At 45.4% G+C, this 20,420-nt stretch overlaps 2 protein-coding genes across 3 annotated transcripts in view; one reads left to right on the forward strand and one right to left on the reverse strand.

Moving 5' to 3' along the window:
* The window catches only part of LOC149343017 (uncharacterized), a 75,436-nt gene extending 64,628 nt beyond the window's left edge, over positions 1–10,808 (forward strand). Inside the window, exons 2-5 of one of the 2 annotated variants that reach the window (XM_089545548.1) lie at positions 621–772; positions 5,060–5,127; positions 5,500–5,586; positions 10,684–10,808. In XM_089545548.1, coding sequence (XP_089401674.1) covers positions 621–772; positions 5,060–5,127; positions 5,500–5,586; positions 10,684–10,808 — 432 coding nt within the window. Of the gene's footprint in view, positions 1–620; positions 773–5,059; positions 5,128–5,499; positions 5,804–10,683 lie in introns of those variants that run through there. The other variant, XR_016283087.1, reaches the window with a different exon arrangement.
* Positions 10,809–16,440: 5,632 nt separating this feature from the next.
* Positions 16,441–20,306, reverse strand: LOC149343018 (uncharacterized). Its single transcript, XM_089546869.1, has 4 exons — positions 20,236–20,306; positions 18,898–19,068; positions 18,693–18,753; positions 16,441–16,473 (listed from the first exon to the last, which is right to left on the reverse strand). Exons 1-4 carry the CDS (start codon positions 20,304–20,306, stop codon positions 16,441–16,443), a joined length of 336 nt encoding a protein of 111 aa, XP_089402995.1.
* Positions 20,307–20,420: the final 114 nt, after the last annotated feature.

A 20,420-nucleotide genomic window follows, 5' to 3' on the forward strand; every position in this document is an offset into this window, starting at 1 on the left:
TTGAGGGAAGGTAAATGTGAGGCTCTGTTTAGCGCTGAATAAAACAACTTGTGTCTAATAATTAAACCTGCAGTACCGAAATATATTCCCATTGCAATGCGAAATTTGCAGCTTGAACCGAACCGTTTAACTGTCCTTCCCTTGAGTAATGTGATATACACCGGTTTCTGTACACTACGGAAAAACCATGTTTAGAACAAATGGGAGGCGTTAGAGATCAGAAAGGCAGAGGGCTGTTTAAAATCAGTGTACTGTATGATGTTTAAAACAATAATAGGCACTTTTGTAGCATATTCTTCACGTGTAGTTCTTCCTCCATAACAACGGTACCATTAGCCAAGTACTACATAACCTTTGCTTCTGCTGCGTTTTGTCATCAGGCGACTTAGGCTAAATGGTTTAAACGAAACTCCGCTGGCTCAGAGCCACCGTCATCCCATAACAATTACTCTTATGTCAGGAATGCTTATCTTTAGCTTTTACAGCAGACCTCTGATAATAAAATTAAGGTTTCTTATTCTTACTGAAATCATAAAAACGCCGTACCAGGTACATCTCGCTTTATTGGATACAGTCTGTATGCGAACCGTTGTGACGTCTGGTTTTCGTTTATGTCGCAGCTGTTAGGAGCATTTTCAGCGGGCACCCTAATTTTCGACCAAGATCTGGACGGAGATCTGGACTGCGTAAGTGCCGTTCGCACAGAATACGACGAGAAGTCCCAGAAAGCGACGGTTGTGTGGTTTTTGAAAGGAAAGAATGGACAACCAGGGTGAGCGTGAATGATTGCAGCATTGTGGAATATGTCTGTTGCTACGTCGACTGTATTACTGAGCCAATGCTTACAATATTACTATTTCTAAAATGATTCGTTGATGAATGAAAGCTTTTAATGTACATTTGAGCTGCCAGTGTTCGAAGAATAGACAACATTCTGGACAGGATTATGGATCAAGGACTTGTGCTCCATAGTCGCTTCCTTCATCATTCTTTTCAGAACCGGCAGGTGCTATACTAAAATAATAGGTGACAAAAGGGCAATATGAAAATAGATGTCAGGTACTGGTACATCTCTCCCGCATGAATATGGGTGCAAAAGTTACTGCCTGAATTGTACTGAACTAAACTGGTGTCGCTCGAATAAGACGTGTGTATAAACCCAGGGTCACAGTAATTCTCCAGAACCATAAACTTTTCATAGAAGCAGAAGTATTACTAACTGGGACTCCTCGAACTGTTCTGCTCCGAAGAGCCATTTGTGCTGCAGCAGTAAGCGTTAGTGAATTCTGTACTGCAGTAATACATTTCGGCAAAATGACGGCGTAAAAATGCGGCGATGCCGTATTGCCATAATTAACTTTTCTCTTATTGAACTTCGATGAAGAATGATTGCGCTTCCATGGCGGTCCTCCGTCACTTCCAAACCGATTTGCTAAATCGACTTCTATAAAACTGCTTTCCATGATCTGGGCGGTAATTTCCAACATGATCACGTCATCACCTTAGTCCCAGGAGAAGCAGGTCCCGATAGTATTATCAGGGCCAACACCTTATCTCGACAATATACCTACCGAGCAAGGCACAGCGATTGTGCCCTCTACCCCGCTCTACCCCGCTCAACCTATCTTTCCATCGGCCCATAGACGCTTCGTCTAAAATAGCGTATCTACCCCCTGCCAAACAAGCAACCTTTTCACGTGGATTTTTACTATCATAGAGGCATCCAAACAGTGACTTTGCCTAATCTTCACCACATACATCTTGCTATTGACGATTACGAAGAAATCGACGCCACGCTACAACGGCGCAGCGAACTAGTCTAAGAAGGATCTCGAGTGCGTTCTCGGATTTGCTTGCTCCTTTGCGAGTGCTTTGTTGGCTAATTCAGGTGTTATTGCCGCAGCTTTCCTATAAGAATACTGACGGTTTTTGTAACATAGACGCCGCATACTTCGTCCGAGGCGCGATCCTGTGTACAGAGGTCTCACCCGACAGGTTCGTGCCGTGTACTGCTGGGGTTGCATATCAAGCACTATAGAATGTAGTCTACGGAACGTCGTGGTAAAAAAAAAAATCTCGGCAGGTCGGGTGCGTGCCTTTTTGTGCGTCAAGAAAATGGAAACACTGTGAGGTATCAATTCATTGCTTAACCACTGCTAGCAACTCGAAGAGAGGTCAGCTTTGGGTGCAGGAACTGCGGATTGGCAGGCCAGTCACTGTGTCGTTGGTTGTGTTTTCACGACATTTGCAGGGGCACGATTTCCATCTTCCAGGTCAGAACTCGGTGCCATTAGGTATATATTCATTTGGTTTTACTTGAACGACTATGGCAATAATTCATTGCCGCCGGTCTTCGTAATTCTTGCCGCGATGGAAACATTAATGCCGCAAAAACGTACCATCGTAACCCGATATGCAATTAAAGCGCAGGCATTTTATTGCTTTACTCTCTGCGTTTTGTATTTCCGTAGTAATGTCTGTTTATTCACATCGCTCATGCTTCACGATCTGCAAAACAAAACCTCAAAGTGAAGAGACCAGCGCTATCGGCGCTGTCACGCCTCCGAGGGCGAACTCCGGCTCTATGGTATCGGAGCCCTCTACAGAGGAAACGGAATAATTATTTACAGCAGGTAGTGCGTTTCATGGCCAGTCCTAGCTCTGAAGAGAAGCTGTACAGAAGTAAAACAATGGAAGGAGCACATTTCCTTTCAAACAGCACTTTTCGCTTCATAATGCAGCAGACTGCTCCAGCGCTCTAAATAAGTGTGCTTACAAACGTACAAATAAAGACGTTGCTTACTTGACAGAAGTGATGGCCACACATAAATGCTACTGGGGGTCAGTTTGCTGAATTGAAATCCAAGTACAAGACCGTCGCAAATGAAACCATCGCGAGCCATTCTAGCTTTAAGTGCTTTGCGATGGTGTCGCAGAGCCCTGCTCACTTTAAGAATGCAATAGCAAACCATGGACGTGCTTCCATTTTTGCTGAGTTTCCCCGCCTTAGGAACAATGAACTCAGTGCTGAGGATCTTGGCATCGCTAGAAACCCTCTGGTGGAAGGCTACAATCGTGGGCTGTTCCGCTCTTATGGCAGGCGTTTGCAGTCACTGGTCGACACGCTCCACTTCGACATCGGTCCTATGGTACACAGGCCAATACAGAGTGTTCAGCTGAAAATAGGCGCTCAACTGCAACGAAAAAATTGACTCAATAGTAGAAACAAGGAGACTTGTTAATGCGCCCAGGCTGATCATAGTCGCAGTCCTCTCTACAGTTGTCTTGGCTCGACTGCGGCGCCGCCTATATTATTGAAAATCGCCAGCGCTCGCATACGCCCCTAATGTGGGGATATTCTGCATTCACACACATTACCTAGATACGCACAGCTATACGCAAACACTTAAAGACGCCCCTCGTGGCGCCGGAGCGGTGGGATGTGACCCTAGATAGCGACAGCCTAAAAGACCAGGAGGCGCCAGCCGCCATCACTAAGGCGTCGGCGGAAAGTACTGGTCTTCTGGGCTGAGGACATCACCCACAGTCCGCACAAGTCTCCTTTTTTGCAGTAAAAGATTATCCACTCTCTCAAAAAAAAAAAAATTCTAGGAGATGTACGCGAGAGAAGCCCTTGAACGCCATTAGCACACTCGAATGTCGTCGAAACCTTGATTGTGAATTTCGGTAAGATCGCGGCTTTGGCGGCCGTATTGATTATAGCTTGTACCGGACGGTTATGGACCCCAGGTGGTCGAAATAAAAGCGTCACTTCCAGTACGTGGTCACTCATCGCCAGCATATAGCTTCGCGCTTTGAAACACTCAATTCAAAAATTTCAATTTCATATCGATCGCTGCGTAGAGCTTTGGTCGCGTTTTTCATAGCAAATCTTTTTTTAAGGCCGTCTGCCACCTGCAGTAAGCAGAGATTATAAGGAAACAACGAGGCTGCAACCCAACAATGCTTTGCTGTAATCTGCGTCGCAGAAAAATCTGCGCTTTAGCTGTGCTGTACGAGGAAAGCTTTCCTGCAATAAGGTTTTAGATAGGTGCTACTATAGAGTCTTGTTCTGACTCCATAAAAGCTAGAAGGATTTGCTTATTCCGGTCCTTAACATATTCTGGGAGAACGTTAGCCAACCACCGAACCCTGTATTGCACTGGCGAACTATGTGTGAGCAATTTCGCGGAGCCCCAGAGAGCCCCAACTGCGCATGCGTGAGAAGTGAGTGTCGGACAGTTACTGCGTAATTTCCTTTCCTGAAATACAATTTTCATTTTCTTCATTACGGCCCCTCTTTCTTCTTTCACTCCCACTTCCTCCCTTCCTGTACAGCGCTGTTCAGGTGTCCACCGAGATGACAGAGAATTGCTGCGCCATTGCCTTTCCTCAAAAAGCGTTGCGTTCAAAGGGCGAGGCATCGCGCCGAACGGATGGTGGCGTTCGGTGGACTACCTGGTTGCGCTACAGTGCGCTGTCGCGTTCCATTCCTAAAGGCGAAGCTTAAGCGGCATTAATTAGCAGTTAATTAGTATTTATTCATTAATCAGTAATTAGTCATTAGTCATTAATTATGTGTGACGTCATCCAGTGGTGACGTCACCAGTGCCACAGAGGCAGTCAATGTAGTGCGGAAAACGCTTTCGCCTCTACGCACTTTACACAAAGTGCCCCCTGAGATCCCGCCGCAGCTGCGATTGCCGTGCCGTTGCTTCCACAATTCTCCTCGGGATGGCCATTGGTCAAATCATAGCCAATTTTTTTTTATTTTACTGTTTTTTATCTGTCTGGTCTTTACATCTCACTGCGATGGTTTCGCTTATTCTCACAGTAAACACTTTATTTCTTAATTTTCTTTTTCTGCGTATACTGAAGCCTGTGAGCAATTTTACATTCGATTATTTTTAATTGTCTGCAAAACATAAAACTGCAGTTTCGAAATAATTAGTGAGATATTTTTCCCGCGAATTTTTATACTTACTGTTTCTAAAATAATACAGGAAATCGTGCCCAGTGGGTCCCGCTTGCGACAATTACATTTGAAATCTCCTTTCAGGACCAACATGACTTTCTATTTGAAGGCTGGAGCGACGCCTGACAAGGCTGACTATCTTTTGGAGAACTGTAAGTATTAAGTTGATGCAATCAGATTTATAGAGAATCAGCCGTCTAACATTACGTTTCAACCGGCGTAGGCAATGGATAAAGGCGAATAAATTGTTGGCTTCACCCTAATTGAGCTCTTTGTTTCTTTTTCAACTATTGAATTCAAGTGAAACATTAATATAAGATTCTTTGAACTTGAATATTTTTTTCTGATTATAACCTGTTACAAAATATATCTTCTGAATATATTCGCTCCGGTAGCACAATGTCTTCGAAGTGGCACACTCAAGTAACACGCCAGTCCTGAGCTCAAATATAGAGTCGTTCTGTCAGAATCGACTGCACATAAGGAATACTTCATGAGTGCTTTGCTTTGCGGATTCCCTGCAGCTGACGGGAGATGGAAGACTTTGAAATACCTTTACACGGATTACAAAGAGTGCATTGTTTTCGACATTCCATACAAGGAGACTGAACGTAAGTTAACACGCTATAATTGTACGGCGCTTAAAGTTTGGCTTCTGTCGTCGCATGCTGTGCTGTTAGCACGGTGCTTGTGTACTTTATTTATGCGTCAGTGATATTGTCATCAAAACTAAGGTCGCCGCCAAATGAGTAGGATGGAAAGACGAGGGAGTTAGGGAGTGCGGTCTTGGATTCGCTTTATTTCAGCAGATTTAATGACTGGCACTGATTACAAAATCATAGTCTATTTTGAAGCGCCTTACAGAGGCATGGTTATGATGGAGATTATGTTACAATGCCCCAAATGAAAGGCATTGTGACATCATCTTCAGAGATTCAGCGGTAACTCTATGAAAGGCGCAAGCTTGATGAGTAAGAACCCAGATGCTGCTTCTCAAGGCCGGCGGTGAACAGGCAGCTACGGTCGCTAATGATAACTCGTGGCGGTGCATGCCGGGGAACTGTGGTTCGGAGCATAAAAGAGGACGCACGATACGTGGTATACGAGCGTATAAGGCTACCGGCTCAGACTGCAGAGTAAGTTAGAAAACGGAAACCGAGATCTAACGGTTCCCAGGGCGTGAAAGTATGTCCGTGGTTGCCATACCAGGTTAGGGCCGTTTCGGTTAGTAAGAAGCTAATACTGACAAGGACCCCCAATACTTGCAGCGGCTCACCCGTTGGTAGCGGGCAAGCCACTCGTCCACACCGACGCGGGTTGAGCGCGCGAATGGACGTGGTTCACTTTAATGCGGCCACGAACTGTTTGTAAATGACCTCGTAGCGCCGCCCTCCAACGGCATCACGGGAACGGAATATGGTAGACTAGCAAGGCGAAGACTCCGGGGAAGTTTGAGCTAGGAATCTGTCTTCGGGTGACCTTATACTCAGCGAGTTTCACCTCTTTGTTACGAGGAATGATTTACTGAGTGCGGACCGTGTAACTGAACACAGTTGCTTGCACTGAATTGCTGAACTGATGATGATGATGTCCTCAGGCTTACTGGCACATACCCACGGCGGGGGATTGGCCAGGGTGCATAGCGGGTGCAATAGGCGCCTCTACCTCATTCTCTTTGTCATCTGCGTGGTCGGCGTGGCCTCTTAATGGGAGTCACTATATCACAAGAACCATAAAAGCCCATGACGAGGCTGCTAGATGAAATGCAGTTTTATAGTCACGCTACAATAGAATACTGGCTGCAGCGTCTTCTACTAGGCGAGCTGGGAAGGACATGTAACATGTTGTTCCTTGGGGGATCAAAGTAGTCGTCGTCTGCATTTACCAGTAGGAGAAGAACATGTTACTGCGCAAAAAAGATAGGTGCAACTTGGATCCCCGTCGGTATTGTAAAGTTAAGAGCAGAGTGCCGATGGCGTATTCAAGCTTTCAGAAGACAGCTTTTGGTTTGGTTTGGTTTGGTTTGGTGTTTATTTTCTTCCAAAAATGAAAGGGAAAGCCAATGCAAAAGGCGGTAGGCCTGACTAGGCCTTGGCTCCCTGATACAGGCGGCAGCACGCACCTTTAGCGCCTATGCAGGACAAACAAAGAAACTAAATAATATAACAACAATATGACACAAACAAGCATGAATTGACAAATTTTATGCCGCAGGATGTTTTCATGGAAACAATGACTAGTCAAAAACATATATTATAGCGAGTATAGGCCACAAAACTAAACAGGATTCTCTTCCAAATATTTTTTATACATTTTTTAAATACCTTAGTTGATGACCAGAATTCCCGTTCTAGTGAAGTTTGGTTAATGACAGATGGTACCTGGAAAGTTAATTTCTGTTTTCCGGACTTAGTGCGAGTGATGGGCACAAGTTTTTTTCGTGTTCTCAGATTGTACATTATGGCAGGCCTGTCAGGTAGAGTGGCATACAATCTGTTATGGTGAATATACTGCAGTAAACGAAAATAATAAATTTGTTGTACTGGTAGAATAGCATGTTTTTTCTATAAGGGTTCTGTAGGTAAAGTGGCCCCGCCCATCCACCACCGCAATTGCAAATGCATCCTTGTTCTTATACTCGGCGACATCTACATAGACTGCCCCGTTGTACGCCTCTGGATCAGTCAAAACCCGCTCCCCAGAAACTGCAGAGGAAGCGGCAATAGCACTAGCTATGACTAGTAGTAATGCTGACCTGATCTTCAGCGATTCAAAAACAGCCATCCGAAATTTGGCGAGGGGCAGAATATCTGTCACAGCGGCGCGGTTGTTGAATCGGGCCACGGAGCGAGGGATTACGGAGGCGGAAATTGTCTGGGTACCTGCACACTCTGGGAACCCTGGGAACGAGACGGCTCACATGAATGCTCGAGGTTTCGTCAGCCGAGTAGGTGAGCCGGACGTCCCGGGAAGGTCCACGAGAGATGGGCTGGTATCCTTTCATGACATTACTACTCATTTCAGACTTAACCGGAGGATTTACCCACCCCCGGACAAGCAATTGGTGAAGGCGCAGGAATGCGTCTGGCGCCGATTGCAGACCAGATGTTTCTTCAACCCATACGTGTTGAGCAAAATCTACCCGGACATTCAGCCGGAGTGCAAATGGTGTCACGAATTGGCAACCTATGACCACGTATTATGGAGCTGTAGCATAGCACCGCCACCGGCGGACATTATGCGTGATCCTTCCCTCGAGCAGTGGGAGGCCGTGCTGGCCAGCTCAGACCCGGTCGTCCAGACCAGGGCCGTGGAGTGGGCCACCCAGGTCGCCGTCAGCCACGGGTTGATGGCCATCTAACATGGAATCGTCCACACATGCTCTCTGACGAAAATAAAGTTTTTCCATCCATCCATGTAGGTAAATCTCGCGGTCTCCCATAATAGCCTTCAAAGGCTCTTAGAGCTTTTTTCTGGAGAACAAGCAGCCTATTAAAGTTACCGGATCCAGTGGTTTCCCAAACTAGAATACAGTATGATATTTTGGAATAAAAAAGAGCATAATACAATGAAATCTTGAGCCAAGTTGGTATTAAGTTAGTAATTTTGTAAAGACATCCTACAGTCTTACTGAGATCTTTCACTAAATTTGAAACATGCACATTCCATGAAAGGTTTTCATTGAACCAAACACCTAGAAATTTGTGGTTGGACACTTGTGCGATGATATTGTTTTTGTATTTGTTTTTGTATTACTATGGACACCCTACCATCATGTATCGCCCGCTGGCGAAATAAAGAGCATTTTAATTATTATTGTTAAAGAGAGATCACATTACACCAATGCGACGCCGTTGCTCAGTGCACTGGTCCGCAGATGTCTGCCCTGAGGCACCGGTCTCTCGCAGTATGCAGGCGGAAGCGACGACAGAAAAACTAGCGACCGCCTATGTTCGCAAAGATATCGCGGGAGATCGGTGGCCGAGTGAGAACTTCATGCCTGATGAGGACACGGCTTGGTTAGTTGCACTTAGCTGTGCTTTATCTGTAGCACAAAAAAGAGAATGGAACGGCTACCTTTAACATGTTAAGACTTGAAAACTCACCAGCTATGAACTTTAGCTGGAATTTCTGTGGAAACATCTCCACCTGCGGAACAGTAAGCCTTGTGATGTCCACAAGATTCCTTCGTGTGTACAATTTCGGCGATTGCGGGGAGGAAACTCACACCATTTAAAAAATACAGATCGCCATCGAGCATAGTTTTGGCAGCAGTAAACTCAAATCGGTGGTTGCTTACATCGAGGGACGCGCATACACTAAGCGGGAAGTGCCGAAGTCATCCGGCCTGCCGAGCAACGCCGAAGGCAGCCAGCGGCATTCGTCGAAGCAGCTTGTGGGCAACAAATTGAAAATGCCGCCAAACATACTTCGCGATTAGGCGAATGAAAATGAAGTAATGGTCACATCGAAGTGAACGGATTCAAGCAGCGGGAAGCGCTGATTGTATGAGGTGAGAAGAATGCGGCTATCAAGCGTTTTTTAGGCAAGCGATCCGATCATTGTCGCTTCTTGCAGGCTTGAATGGTGTGGAAGCAAATTAACATACAACTGCTGCGCAGTACCAGATTACATTTCTGATAAGGAGAACTGATATTGCGCTTTGTGCCATGAAAACGAGCTGTAGCTGTTTGCATAAACAACTATCTTACATCAGCGCCGGGGCGCAAAACTAGTAATCAGAGCACGCGCGGGGGATTTTCATGCTCGCACAGTACATACTAAATGGTACTTGAACTATAACATTGAAGCACTCCGCGAACACACGAGTTATTTGCCTAGCAAGCAGTAGAAAAAAGCCAGTATAGCTCATAGCCTGCGCTGCCGGAGCCGGGTGGAGTTATATAAAAATGCCGGCGGCTGTTCGTCGGTGCGGACACTGTTGAATTAGAGTTGCATTGATTTTTGCACCCAGCCGAAAACAATGTATCTTATACAACACGCAAACAGACAGATTTTAAGCATGCACGCAGCTGGGAAGATGTCACTTTAAACCGTTCCCTCTGCTCCTTTCATGTTGCAATTTTTCCTTGTCTGCGGCCTTGTACGTATTTGGGTTTTTAATTATTAACACAACGGAGTGTCTGGCATGAAGTTAGTAGCAGGTAACGCCACGGGCAAGCAATTCGCGGAGTTCATTGCGGATGCAGAGACGGTACGTACCACTTTACATTTAATACAGCATGAGGCCATCGATTTCGGCTTCCTCGACAACTTAAGTCGGAAACCACGCACATGCCAACTTCCAGAAGTGTCGCTAAGTTCGAGTTCTATGGTGAAGGCTTTCAAAAAAATTAAGGCGAGTTTCATTTCTCTAAAGTGAATAAAAATTTTTCTTATGGTCACCGTCCATAGCGTGACGCAAACACCTCAAAGTAGAAGACGGCGCTGTGCATACGACGAGATTCGGGTATATGCTTCTGACGCGAGACGAGCAAGCTTTTTTGAAAAGAAACAAAAAGTTATTTCAAAGAATATACATCCTTCCGATGAACTGATTTTGGCATGAATTGTAGTATGACGTATGGGGATTAAACTCCAAGAAAGAGTTTGTGTTCGAAAGTTGGCCATCATGGATACTTCAATCTCTATGCCTTGACTTCTGTGCGTCAGCACTGTCCAATGAATGTAATTTTGTTTTACCACAGAGTGCATGTTGTGGGTGGCTGACGAAGTCAAACATGACGTCCCACAGCGGTGCACAGACAAGTTCATGGACATCTGCGAGTACGCTGTGCTGGCTTACGACAAGGACAGTTGCGGCGACAAGTAGAGAGACAACACTCCGAGGCGTCGCTGACGACATTCGGTTCATATTTCTCTATGGGAGGAATACAAATAAAAGTTGATATAAAAGATATGATCGTAAAGATAATTACAGATAGAAAAAACGGCCATTTCCCCTCTTAATGAAATTGATAAAAACACATTATTGTGAACGTGGGCAGAGGTAACACACACGTCGCGGGTACAACCATGGCGATATTGACGATGACGTTGCCTAGTCGCCTTCTCTTCGTGATGTGCGGTCTCACGAACAATAACTTCTCGAATGAACTCGAGCAAGAGGAGGTCGTTTTTAAGCATGAAATGCTTTTAGCCCCCGTTGTCGGCAGTGTGGTGACGTCACGCCGAGACCGAGATCCACTCATCCGGGCATTGAAATCCACTCATCCGGGCACTGAATTCCAGTCATCCGGGCTCTGAAACGAGAACATCCGGGCACCGTACGAGACTTAACGAGAATTAACGAGACTCTGTAAGCCCTCCTACGCGACCGGCATGCAAGCGCCGGTTGGTCTCTAAACGAGACAAAAAATAACTGCTGCCAGTGCCTTCTCAATGTTTATCAAGATATCAGTGGAGCTGTGGGTTTGATAATGCACGGAATTATAATTTCCGATTTCTAATAACGCGTGCAAAAAGCACATAAATGCCACGTTACACTTCGTTGACATACGTGATCTCTTAGGGGCTTCGCGCATCGAAGCAAAGCCGCGCAAGCGCACAGGGGCCCGGGGGAGAAGCGCTGCGTTCAAAGGGCAAGGCATCGCGCCGAACGGGTGGTGGCGTTCCTCACTTCCTTTACGGTGCGGTTCGGGTGTCCACCGAGATGGCAGAGAATTACTGCGCCATTTCCTTTCCTCAAAAAACCTTGCGTTCAAATGGCAAGGCATCGCGTTGAACGGGTGGTGGCGTTCCTCCCTTCCTGTACGGTGCGGTTCGGGTGTCCACCGAGATGACATTAGGCCCGTAAACATTTCATGCTTACTGTACTCTCGTTTACGGGAGAGGCAGAGATTTTTATACGATGGCTATCTGAAACCGCGTTATTCGGACATAGAGGATCGTTCGGGTTCGGTCAAGTGCTGTCACTACGCCCAGCGAACTGTAAAGGCGTGGAAATAATCTCCTTCCGGCTGGAAAAGGTTGTTCGAGGGATCAGGCACTTCTCGAGTTATTTTCCAATCCACAGTCACTCGCATTAATCAGTCGCGAACCAAAGCGATTTTTCATAAACCTCTTCCGAAGTCCTCGTGGGCTGCTACTTAAGATGACTCCATATTCGTGTTCTGTTTTTCCGTCGGGCAGAGCAGTCAGCCTTCTTGTCTCTAAGCCTCTCTGCACGGTAGGCTTCTTTGTGCCACCATTCGTAACCACGAACTCCGGTAGCTGCTCTAGATTCTCGCGTCAGCGCCTTTGTTTCTGCGCATTTTTTAAAGCTGAGGAACTTCTAGTGAGAACCATGAAGGTTTATGCGAACTCTTATTGTCCGCTGGCGACTGCTAGAGAATACTAAGTGGTCGACTTTGCTTCGAAACAAGGGCTCATCTCACTGGTAGCCCTAATAAGAAGAAAGGAGCCTGATCGTCGCCAGGCTAAGGCTTCAGAAAGCATTACTGTACTTGAATGCTTTGGCAGACTGCTTGCATGGCGCTCAGCTGATCGCCTTTTCCAGGCGGCAGAGGGTCCAGCAGGAGTGGGTTCTATCTCTATTGATACAGTGATTTTTTAATAGGTCCTTTGCGATCGAGGCCTTGCGTGACTCAAAAAAATATCTTGGCGAAGCAAAGTTAACACAGGTTTTGCGCTAAAATCTAGGGATGCTTGAAACTAATAGTGACATTATTCTGAGTTCATTTTAGCCCCTGTTGCAGGCAGCCTTTCTACAGACGAGTTTTTCATAGGGGCTTTGTTGTTTCTGTATCAGCATAAGGGCAGGTGAATCACAATGCAACACTCGAGTAAGGCACGTTTGGCTAGATAAGTATACTTGGTAAGACCGAAAGGCGTTCGCAAGTTGGGCACCGTAGGGAGGATGCTCCAAGATCGCAACTACAATTGCAAGCCTGTCTGAGCGGTACCTCAGAAAAGAAGAGCTGCACAAAGTCGCCCCAAGAAAGCTGTTTACAGGGACAGCTGTTAACGCTGCTTTCCCTGGGTTCCGCAGCGTCGTCCTCTTCGCAGTAATAGTAGTCGGTGTAACCAAGAGAGTGGTGACTACGGTGAAGAAGTAGGGTTACTGCGGAAGGAGGTGAGCATGGCGGAAGTATAGAGTCCTCAAGTGGAGTGTAACTGCTACGGGAACCAGGCTTAGGTTGGTTTGGATACCATGTAATGAGGAGAAGCAGGTTTACCATGCAAGGAGGTGGACGCATATAGCCTCCATCGATGTGCGGCTGCGACGGCCGGAATTTAATTTCGGGAACTTGGTCTCAGCGGCCGTACCCCAAGGCCACTGGGTGACTATGGCGTGTAATTATAATGCAAGGCGGCATTGAAACAATACTACCTTTATTTCTAAAACTCTACGAGCAATGAGAAGGTTCGTTCTCGCTGCGTGTAACGACGAATACACAAAGCTTTTCAACTGATACGTTCGTTATGGCAGGCCATTCAAATATGGTTTCTTTTGCGTGAGTTCACACGCAATTGTTGATGTGGCCACGAGGAACGAAAGCAAACTTCCTTGTAATGCCGTGATGGAAATGGAAATGAACAATTTGATTGCGTGAACCTATATTTATGAGAAAAGCATGAACTTAAAATCTACGCTGTAAAGCTGTTGGATTTACTCCACTGTCTTGACGAAGCTTATAGCATCACAGAGAATTAGGCAGAACATCCTGGTTGCACACCTTCGCATTGCAGATTTACGAACTTTCCTGAAATAAATAACTGGGCGGATTGGGCATACGCCAAAGAACTGATCTAGCGGGAAATAGAAAATGATAAAAATTGTCTATCCAGCTGAGGCGAGGAAAAAATAACAGTTAAAAAGAAGGTAAAGCATCAAACTACCTTGAGGCAATATGTAGTCGAAAGCGGGATCCTGATAAGCTCTAAAATGTTCAATTTCAGCTCTCTGAACGAAAACTTTTACTGCGCTTAAATAGCACACACGGCGCAGGTTGGAGATTAACGTGAGGAAAAAATAAAGAAAAGAAATAATTGTACTGCTATGAAAAGATATAATAATTGTTCACCGCGAAGCATGAGCGTTTCCCTGACTTGAAAGAATGACAGCCTGCACATCTGGCGTGGAATGGCAGAACAACGAGCAGCTTTGTTGCTCGACACAAAATCTGGAGTTTAACTGTATCGTACAGCCAAATGCTGTAGCTGCCGCGGTGGCTCAGTAGATATGGTGCTCAGCTGCTGACCCGAAAGACGCGGGATCGATCCCGGCCGCGGCTGTGGCATTTCGATGGAGGCGAAATGCTAGAGGCCCGTGTCCTGTGCCCGACCACATAGGACCGAAAGCGCAGACGGAGCGGATGTCGAACAGAGGGTGGCATTGGATGACCCAGAAGATGCAGGAGGGCGTCTTCTCCTGCATCTTCTCCTGCAGAAGATGCAGGAGGGCATCTTCACCAGCAGCCTACGACCGGGAGATCGTAGGCTGCTGGGGTGGCGTTGAACGACCCGGTAACGAACAGCGCCTGGCAGTACAGGACGCAGGAGGTCTGGCGTCAGCGAGCCAAGGGAGGCGCACACTTAAGCAGCACAGCTAATTGGCCCAAGATAGGAAAGAGATGCTATCATACTGGTCCTTTGTAGGACAAGTCTTTGCCAGCACATTTCAAATAATGAGCTGATGAGTACCACGTACCCGCCGTCCGACAGCTGCTAACTCCAGTCTTGAATACCACGCGCCCTGTTGCGCTTTTTTCTACACGTCGTTTTCCTACTTGCCAATCCTCTGCTCCTATAGAGTCGCACTTCCGCGTCTTCCCCTCTGCGGGGCACATGCACTTTTTTGTTTACCGGTTACTTTTGGGGTTAAGGGTTAGGGTTTATTTATTTATTTTATTTATTTAATACTGCAGGCCTTTACGGCCCAACCAGGAGGGGCATACAAGTGGCATCAGTGTACGGAACGAAGATAGCAAATAATAATTTGAAAACACTTGATCTTTGGGAAATAGAATATGAGCAAAACACGGGTTAAACGAAATGCGAACCGAGTTCTTCATTTGGGAAAGTCAAACATAAAGAAACAGAAGTAAGCTAGTTAATGAAATATCCAAAAATGAAATGTCAAGCATGCAGCAAGGCAAAAACACGATCAGTTTGGGCAACCAAATAAGTAGACAAGAGAAATATTTAAGAGCAATTCAAGTTTTCAATTGAATCAATGCTGTTTAGAAGAGGCTGAGGTAAGTTGTTCCAATCTGTTATCGTGCGAGGAAAAAAAGAATATTTAAAAGATTAGTTCTGGTGCTGTATGGCGTTAGAGAGTCATCGTGTCGATGTCGTGTTCGGCGTGCCGTAAGTAGTGTTATGTACGGTTCAGGAGTTAGAGCAAGAAGGTTATTTTTAAGAAGGAACAAAAATTTTAATCGCTGAATTTTTCTTCTCAGTTCCAGTGTCGGTATTCCTTGTTGTTTCATTAGTGCTGTCGCGGAATCAGTTGCACAGTACTTGGAAAAAATAAACCTTACTGCCTTACGCTGGATTCTTTCGAGAGCGTCTATGTTAGTTTTGGTATAAGGGTCCCATACTACGCATGCATATTCAAGTTTCGGTCTTATTAATGATGTGTAAGCTAAACGTTTAGTTTCGGCGGGGGCGTGCTTCTATTTATGACGGAGAAGGCAAAGGTTCCGAAAGGCTTTGTCACATACATTAGTTATTCGAGTGTTCCAGTTTAAACTATTTGTTAGTGTGACGCCGAGATATTTATACTCGCTCACTTGGGTTAATGGTTCTGTCCCGAGGGCGTAGGGAAAATAAATGTTATTAAGTTTCTTGGTTATTTTCACATACACTGTTTTGTCAGCGTTCAATTGCATATCCCAACAGTGACACCAGGAAATAATTTTTTGAATATTATTATTAAGAGTTCTCTGGTCATCCTCGCTTGAAACTTCCCTGAACAGCACACAGTCGTCTGCAAACAATCGTATTTGGATCGGGTTCGGTAATAACGCTCACAATGTCATTAATATATATTAAAAACAACGGTACTAGCACACTTCCCAGAGGGACGGCGGAAGTAACTGGAAGTTCATGGGAGTAGTAAGCATGAATATTAACAAACTGTCTACGATCAGTGACGTACGCAGCAACCCAGTTAATAATGAAAGGAGGAAGGTTAATCATCTTAAGTTTTTCCATAAGCTTAGAGTGTGAAACAAAGTTGAAGTCTAAAAAAGTAACGTCCACATGGCCGGATTTGTCTAAAATTCTAGCAAGAGAATGAATTACAGTTGTTAATTGTGTCACCGTAGAAAATCCTTTACAAAAACCATGCTGCGCAGGTGAAAGTATATTGTTATCCTCCAGAAAATCTCTGATGAAGTTGGCTATGACGTGTTCAAGCATCTTACAACAAGATGATGTTAGCAAAATTGGTCGGTAGTTAGTAATCATTGTGGGGTCTCCCTTCTTCGGCACTGGCACTACACGTGCCGTTCGGCAGTCAGGGGGAAGGGCTGCAGTGGACAGTGACGCACAGAAAATTATTACCAGAAAGTGTGACATCATTTCTGCGTATCGGCGCAGAAAAACATTCGGTATGTTATCCGGTCCTGGTGTAGATTTTGTTTTCAGATTAAGGAGCATGGAAAGCACACCTTGGGTGGATAAAAATTCAGGAGATACATTTGATAAAGGTGAAACGGGAAGTGCAAGCTGATCTGAGTTAATAAACACACTGTGGAAGAATGCATTAAAGTGTTCGGCGATACTTTGCTTTTCGACAACGGTAATGCCATTTTTTATTATTTGATCTACTGCCTTGTTCTTTTTACTCAGAAATTTCCAGAATTTTTCTGGAGCCGTACGAATAAAGTGCGGCAAAGTGTTATTAAAATAATGCCGTTTGGCATGCCCAATTGACGAGCTTAGCGTAGCTTGTAAGTTCTGTACTGTAGTTCGTGAGGCATTCCGTCGTCTTAAGCGCTTCATTTTTCTTTTCAAGTGAATGACTTCACGCGATATCCAAGGGTTTTCATTTCCTGTTTTCTTTGTTTTCGTTGGAACAAAATTTTTGATGCAATAACTGCAGATGTTTTTGAACTTGTCATAAAGTTCTGCTACATTGCTTCCGTCAAACGTTGCTTAGGTGTAAATCGAGATAATCTAACACGCTTTCGTCTCTGGCACGTGTGAAGTCCTTCACTTGTACAATTTTTGCCTTCTTAGCGGTACATTTTTTAAATGACACGAATAGTACACCATTCTATGATCAGACATTTCATGTTCAATTGATACTGAAAAATGCTCGATTGTTTTGCTCACGAAGACAAGATCAAGCATTGATGATAAAGAACCATGCACTCGCGTTGGTAAGTTGACAACTTGCTGCAAATTAAGGCATAAGATTATTTCACGCATATAATCAACAGGAGTGCTAAATTCGCCACTACAAGAACAATGTTCCCAGTTAACTCCTGGAAGATTAAAGTCACCCACTAAAAATTTTTTTTTATGTACGATCGAACTGACATGCTCACACAAATCACACAGGAATTGGGGTGGTGAGCCAGGCGCTCAATAAACGGCAAATGATTGTCCATAGTAAGATATTTTAGGCTAATAGTTTCTATGCTATCAGCCTGACACAAGAGAGTTGCTGACAAGTTTGGCTTTACGAGCACAGCCACCCCGCCTCCCCTCGTTGATCTGTCACGACGGAAAACACTGTAAGATGGTGGAAAAACGTCTTCATCATCTATGCCGCTGTGTAGCCAAGTTTCGGTCAAAACAACGATGTGCGGGTTGTAACCTAAGATAATAGCCTCTAATTGATCACTTTTGTTAACAATGCTGCGTGCATTTATATTCATTTATATTTAATATGCGCATATCTTTCGTATCAGGCCGGAGAAGTCAGTCTTGTTTAGCATGGTTATATTTACCAATTTTTTCCCTAGAGTTTTTAGTGTCATCTCAAATGTAAAGGTCGTTGTCGACTCGAAGTTTCTCGTTGATTAGCTGAACTTTTCTTTTGTGCTCCCTTTCCTCTGAAGTACTGTCGCACAAAAGTTTACGCTTCCTGAGCGTGTTTCGTGAGTAATCGTTTTGAACAGAAGTATTAGAACCTTTAAGTTTGAAAGCATTTTGCATGATACTTTCCTTTTCTTCGTAATCTTGAAAATATAAAATTACTGGCCGCGTTCTATCGCTCTTGCGATCCGATGTATCGGGCTAAAGACTTGCACGTGATTTGTAACTTGGTAGAAAATATATCAGTTAGAACTTTACGACGCAGTACAGCGTCTGTCTCTTCTAGTTCCTCTGATAACCCCAAAACCAGTAAATTCGAGCGTCTACTTTTATCCTCCAAATCCGTAATTTTTGCTTCTAAGGCTTTAGCCGTGCTTTCAAGTGCTTCCACCCGCGCCGCATGTTTCTCCATTCCTGCAAATCGAGTCTCCCAGTCCACCAGACGTGTTTCCATGCTAGTTTGTTGTATACGAAGTGCTGCAACATCCTCACTAAATTTATTCTGTCCCAAAAGCAGTTTTTCAAGGAGTTCATGTGTGCTGGAACCCTCCGTGTAAGGTCCGGGATTCAACTCGATATCTCCGCTTAAGAGGAGCAAGCATACGCAGTACACGTCACACACCATTAATACAGCTTGCTGCGGGCACGGCAAGACCAAAAGACAACGGTTGTCGCTTATAACAGAGCTGTAGTAAGCACTAACCTGCACAAGGCAGAAAAATGATCTGTTAGGCCACATGGTCGCTCTCGGTCCGCCGTGCCCACTTAAGTCGAAGGCGTGAAGTTGCTCTTTTATATTCCAAAGCGATGAAGTCACGTGTCGTGATGGTGGCGCTGTCGGTGCATCACGCAGCAGTTAAGATATCGCCAAAGGAAGAAGAGAGCTTCGGTTCCGTGGTAATCTTGACGCAGCCGCAGATCGGGCATCAGCAACTGCATCTGTCAGATTTGGAAGGTCGATCTGCCCGTCAACTTGGTTGATTTGCTTCGTTGTTCCGACGAGACCAAAAGCAAGGACCTGCACAAAGCAGAAGAATGGTCTGTTAGGCCACATGGTCGCTCTCGGTCCGCCGTGCCCACTTGAGTCAAAGGCTTGAAAATACTATTTTATATCCTAAAGCGATGAGGTCACGTGTCGTGATGGTGGCGCTGTCGGTGCATCACGCAGCAGTAAAGATATCGCCAAAGGAAGAAGAGAGCTTCGGTTCGGTGATAATTTCGACGCAGCCGCAGATCGGGAATCAGCAACTGCATCTGGCAGATTTGGAAGGTCGATCTGTCCGTCAACTTGGTTGATTTGCTTTATTGTTCCGACGAGACCAAAAGCAAGGACCTGCACAAGGCGGAGGAATGGTCTGTTAGGCCGCATGGTCGCTCTCGGTCCGCCGTGCCCACTCGGGTTGGCGGGTTGGCGGTGACACTTTCACGTTCAGGAAAAAGTTGATTAGCTATCGTCTTGAATGGCACGTTCTTTGCTTCGTCTTACGATTATCTTCTTGTACTCTTTTTATATTGACCTTTTGTATTCATGTTGTATTTGACCGCGGCGTTATGTACTACCCCGACAGGGGGTCTTAAGGTTTAATGAATGGTGAGGATGACCCTTGCACGTGCACCGTGCCACGTGGCTTGGCCAGGTGGCGCAACGCTTCTGTTTCATCGCACCACACACATCTCATTAGCTTGTGCAAGTCATATTACATCATAACAGGCGGAGACAGTGTGGGGAATGAACGAAGAGAGGCAAACTTACTTACAGAGTCGGCGTTTTTTTCTTTACCTTACGCCGCATCAGAATATAAATCGGGGGTTGTGGAACACCGCGCCAGCCGACGGACACTTATGGTCGCAGCGACACAGCGCTGGTGCTTGTGGTGGTCAAGACACAATTTTCTCCGCCATAGTCTGCTCCTTGTCCACCTAGTATAACTTAACTGAATACCAGCTATAATCGGCGGAGCAATTTCTGCAGCTGTAGTTCCTCGTGCTTAAGAACGCTGATTCCAAGCAGAGTTCACAGTGATGAGGCGCACTGACTAGACGTCAAGGAGTGCTTGTTTCCTGTTGGCTAACTACGCTTGTTCAGGGACATCCGTTTAAACGGTAAGGTGAGTAGTATGTCCACTTACTGCTCAAAATAGCGACGCACTGCACATGTATCCAAAGCCATCTGCCTTGAAGTGCCTCTTAAATTTGCTGTTTTCGCGGCGGCACACGAACTTATTTTGCTCGTAAACACGCCTGACACCTCTACTAGGCGCTTGCGCACGCGCATTTCTTTGCACTGGAGGTTTTCCGTAATTGTTATTGTGTACATCGTGCCCTGCAGGAAGAGGACTTCGGATACGCGTGTTGTGATCTTTTTGAGTTATATACGATGATTGAAACAATCAAAACCAGGAGATTGGAGCCTTGAGAGTGTCACTGCCCA

The sequence above is a fragment of the Amblyomma mixtum genome, chromosome 5 (genome assembly GCF_055824585.1).
Source record: "Amblyomma mixtum isolate Tamu chromosome 5, ASM5582458v1, whole genome shotgun sequence".
Lineage (NCBI taxonomy): Eukaryota > Metazoa > Arthropoda > Arachnida > Ixodida > Ixodidae > Amblyomma > Amblyomma mixtum.

Bases quoted from the DNA above. Each gene is read 5' to 3' on its own strand.
- LOC149343018 (XM_089546869.1), bottom strand. From the start codon at position 20,306: ATGTACACAATAACAATTACGGAAAACCTCCAGTGCAAAGAAATGCGC. The intron at 19,069-20,235 runs GTCAGGCGTGTT...CTTTGACTCAAG, and splicing joins CGCAAGCGCCTAGTAGAGGT to TGGGCACGGCGGACCGAGAG. The intron at 18,754-18,897 runs GTCAAGATTACC...CTTCGACTTAAG, and splicing joins GATGCCCGATCTGCGGCTGC to TGGGCACGGCGGACCGAGAG.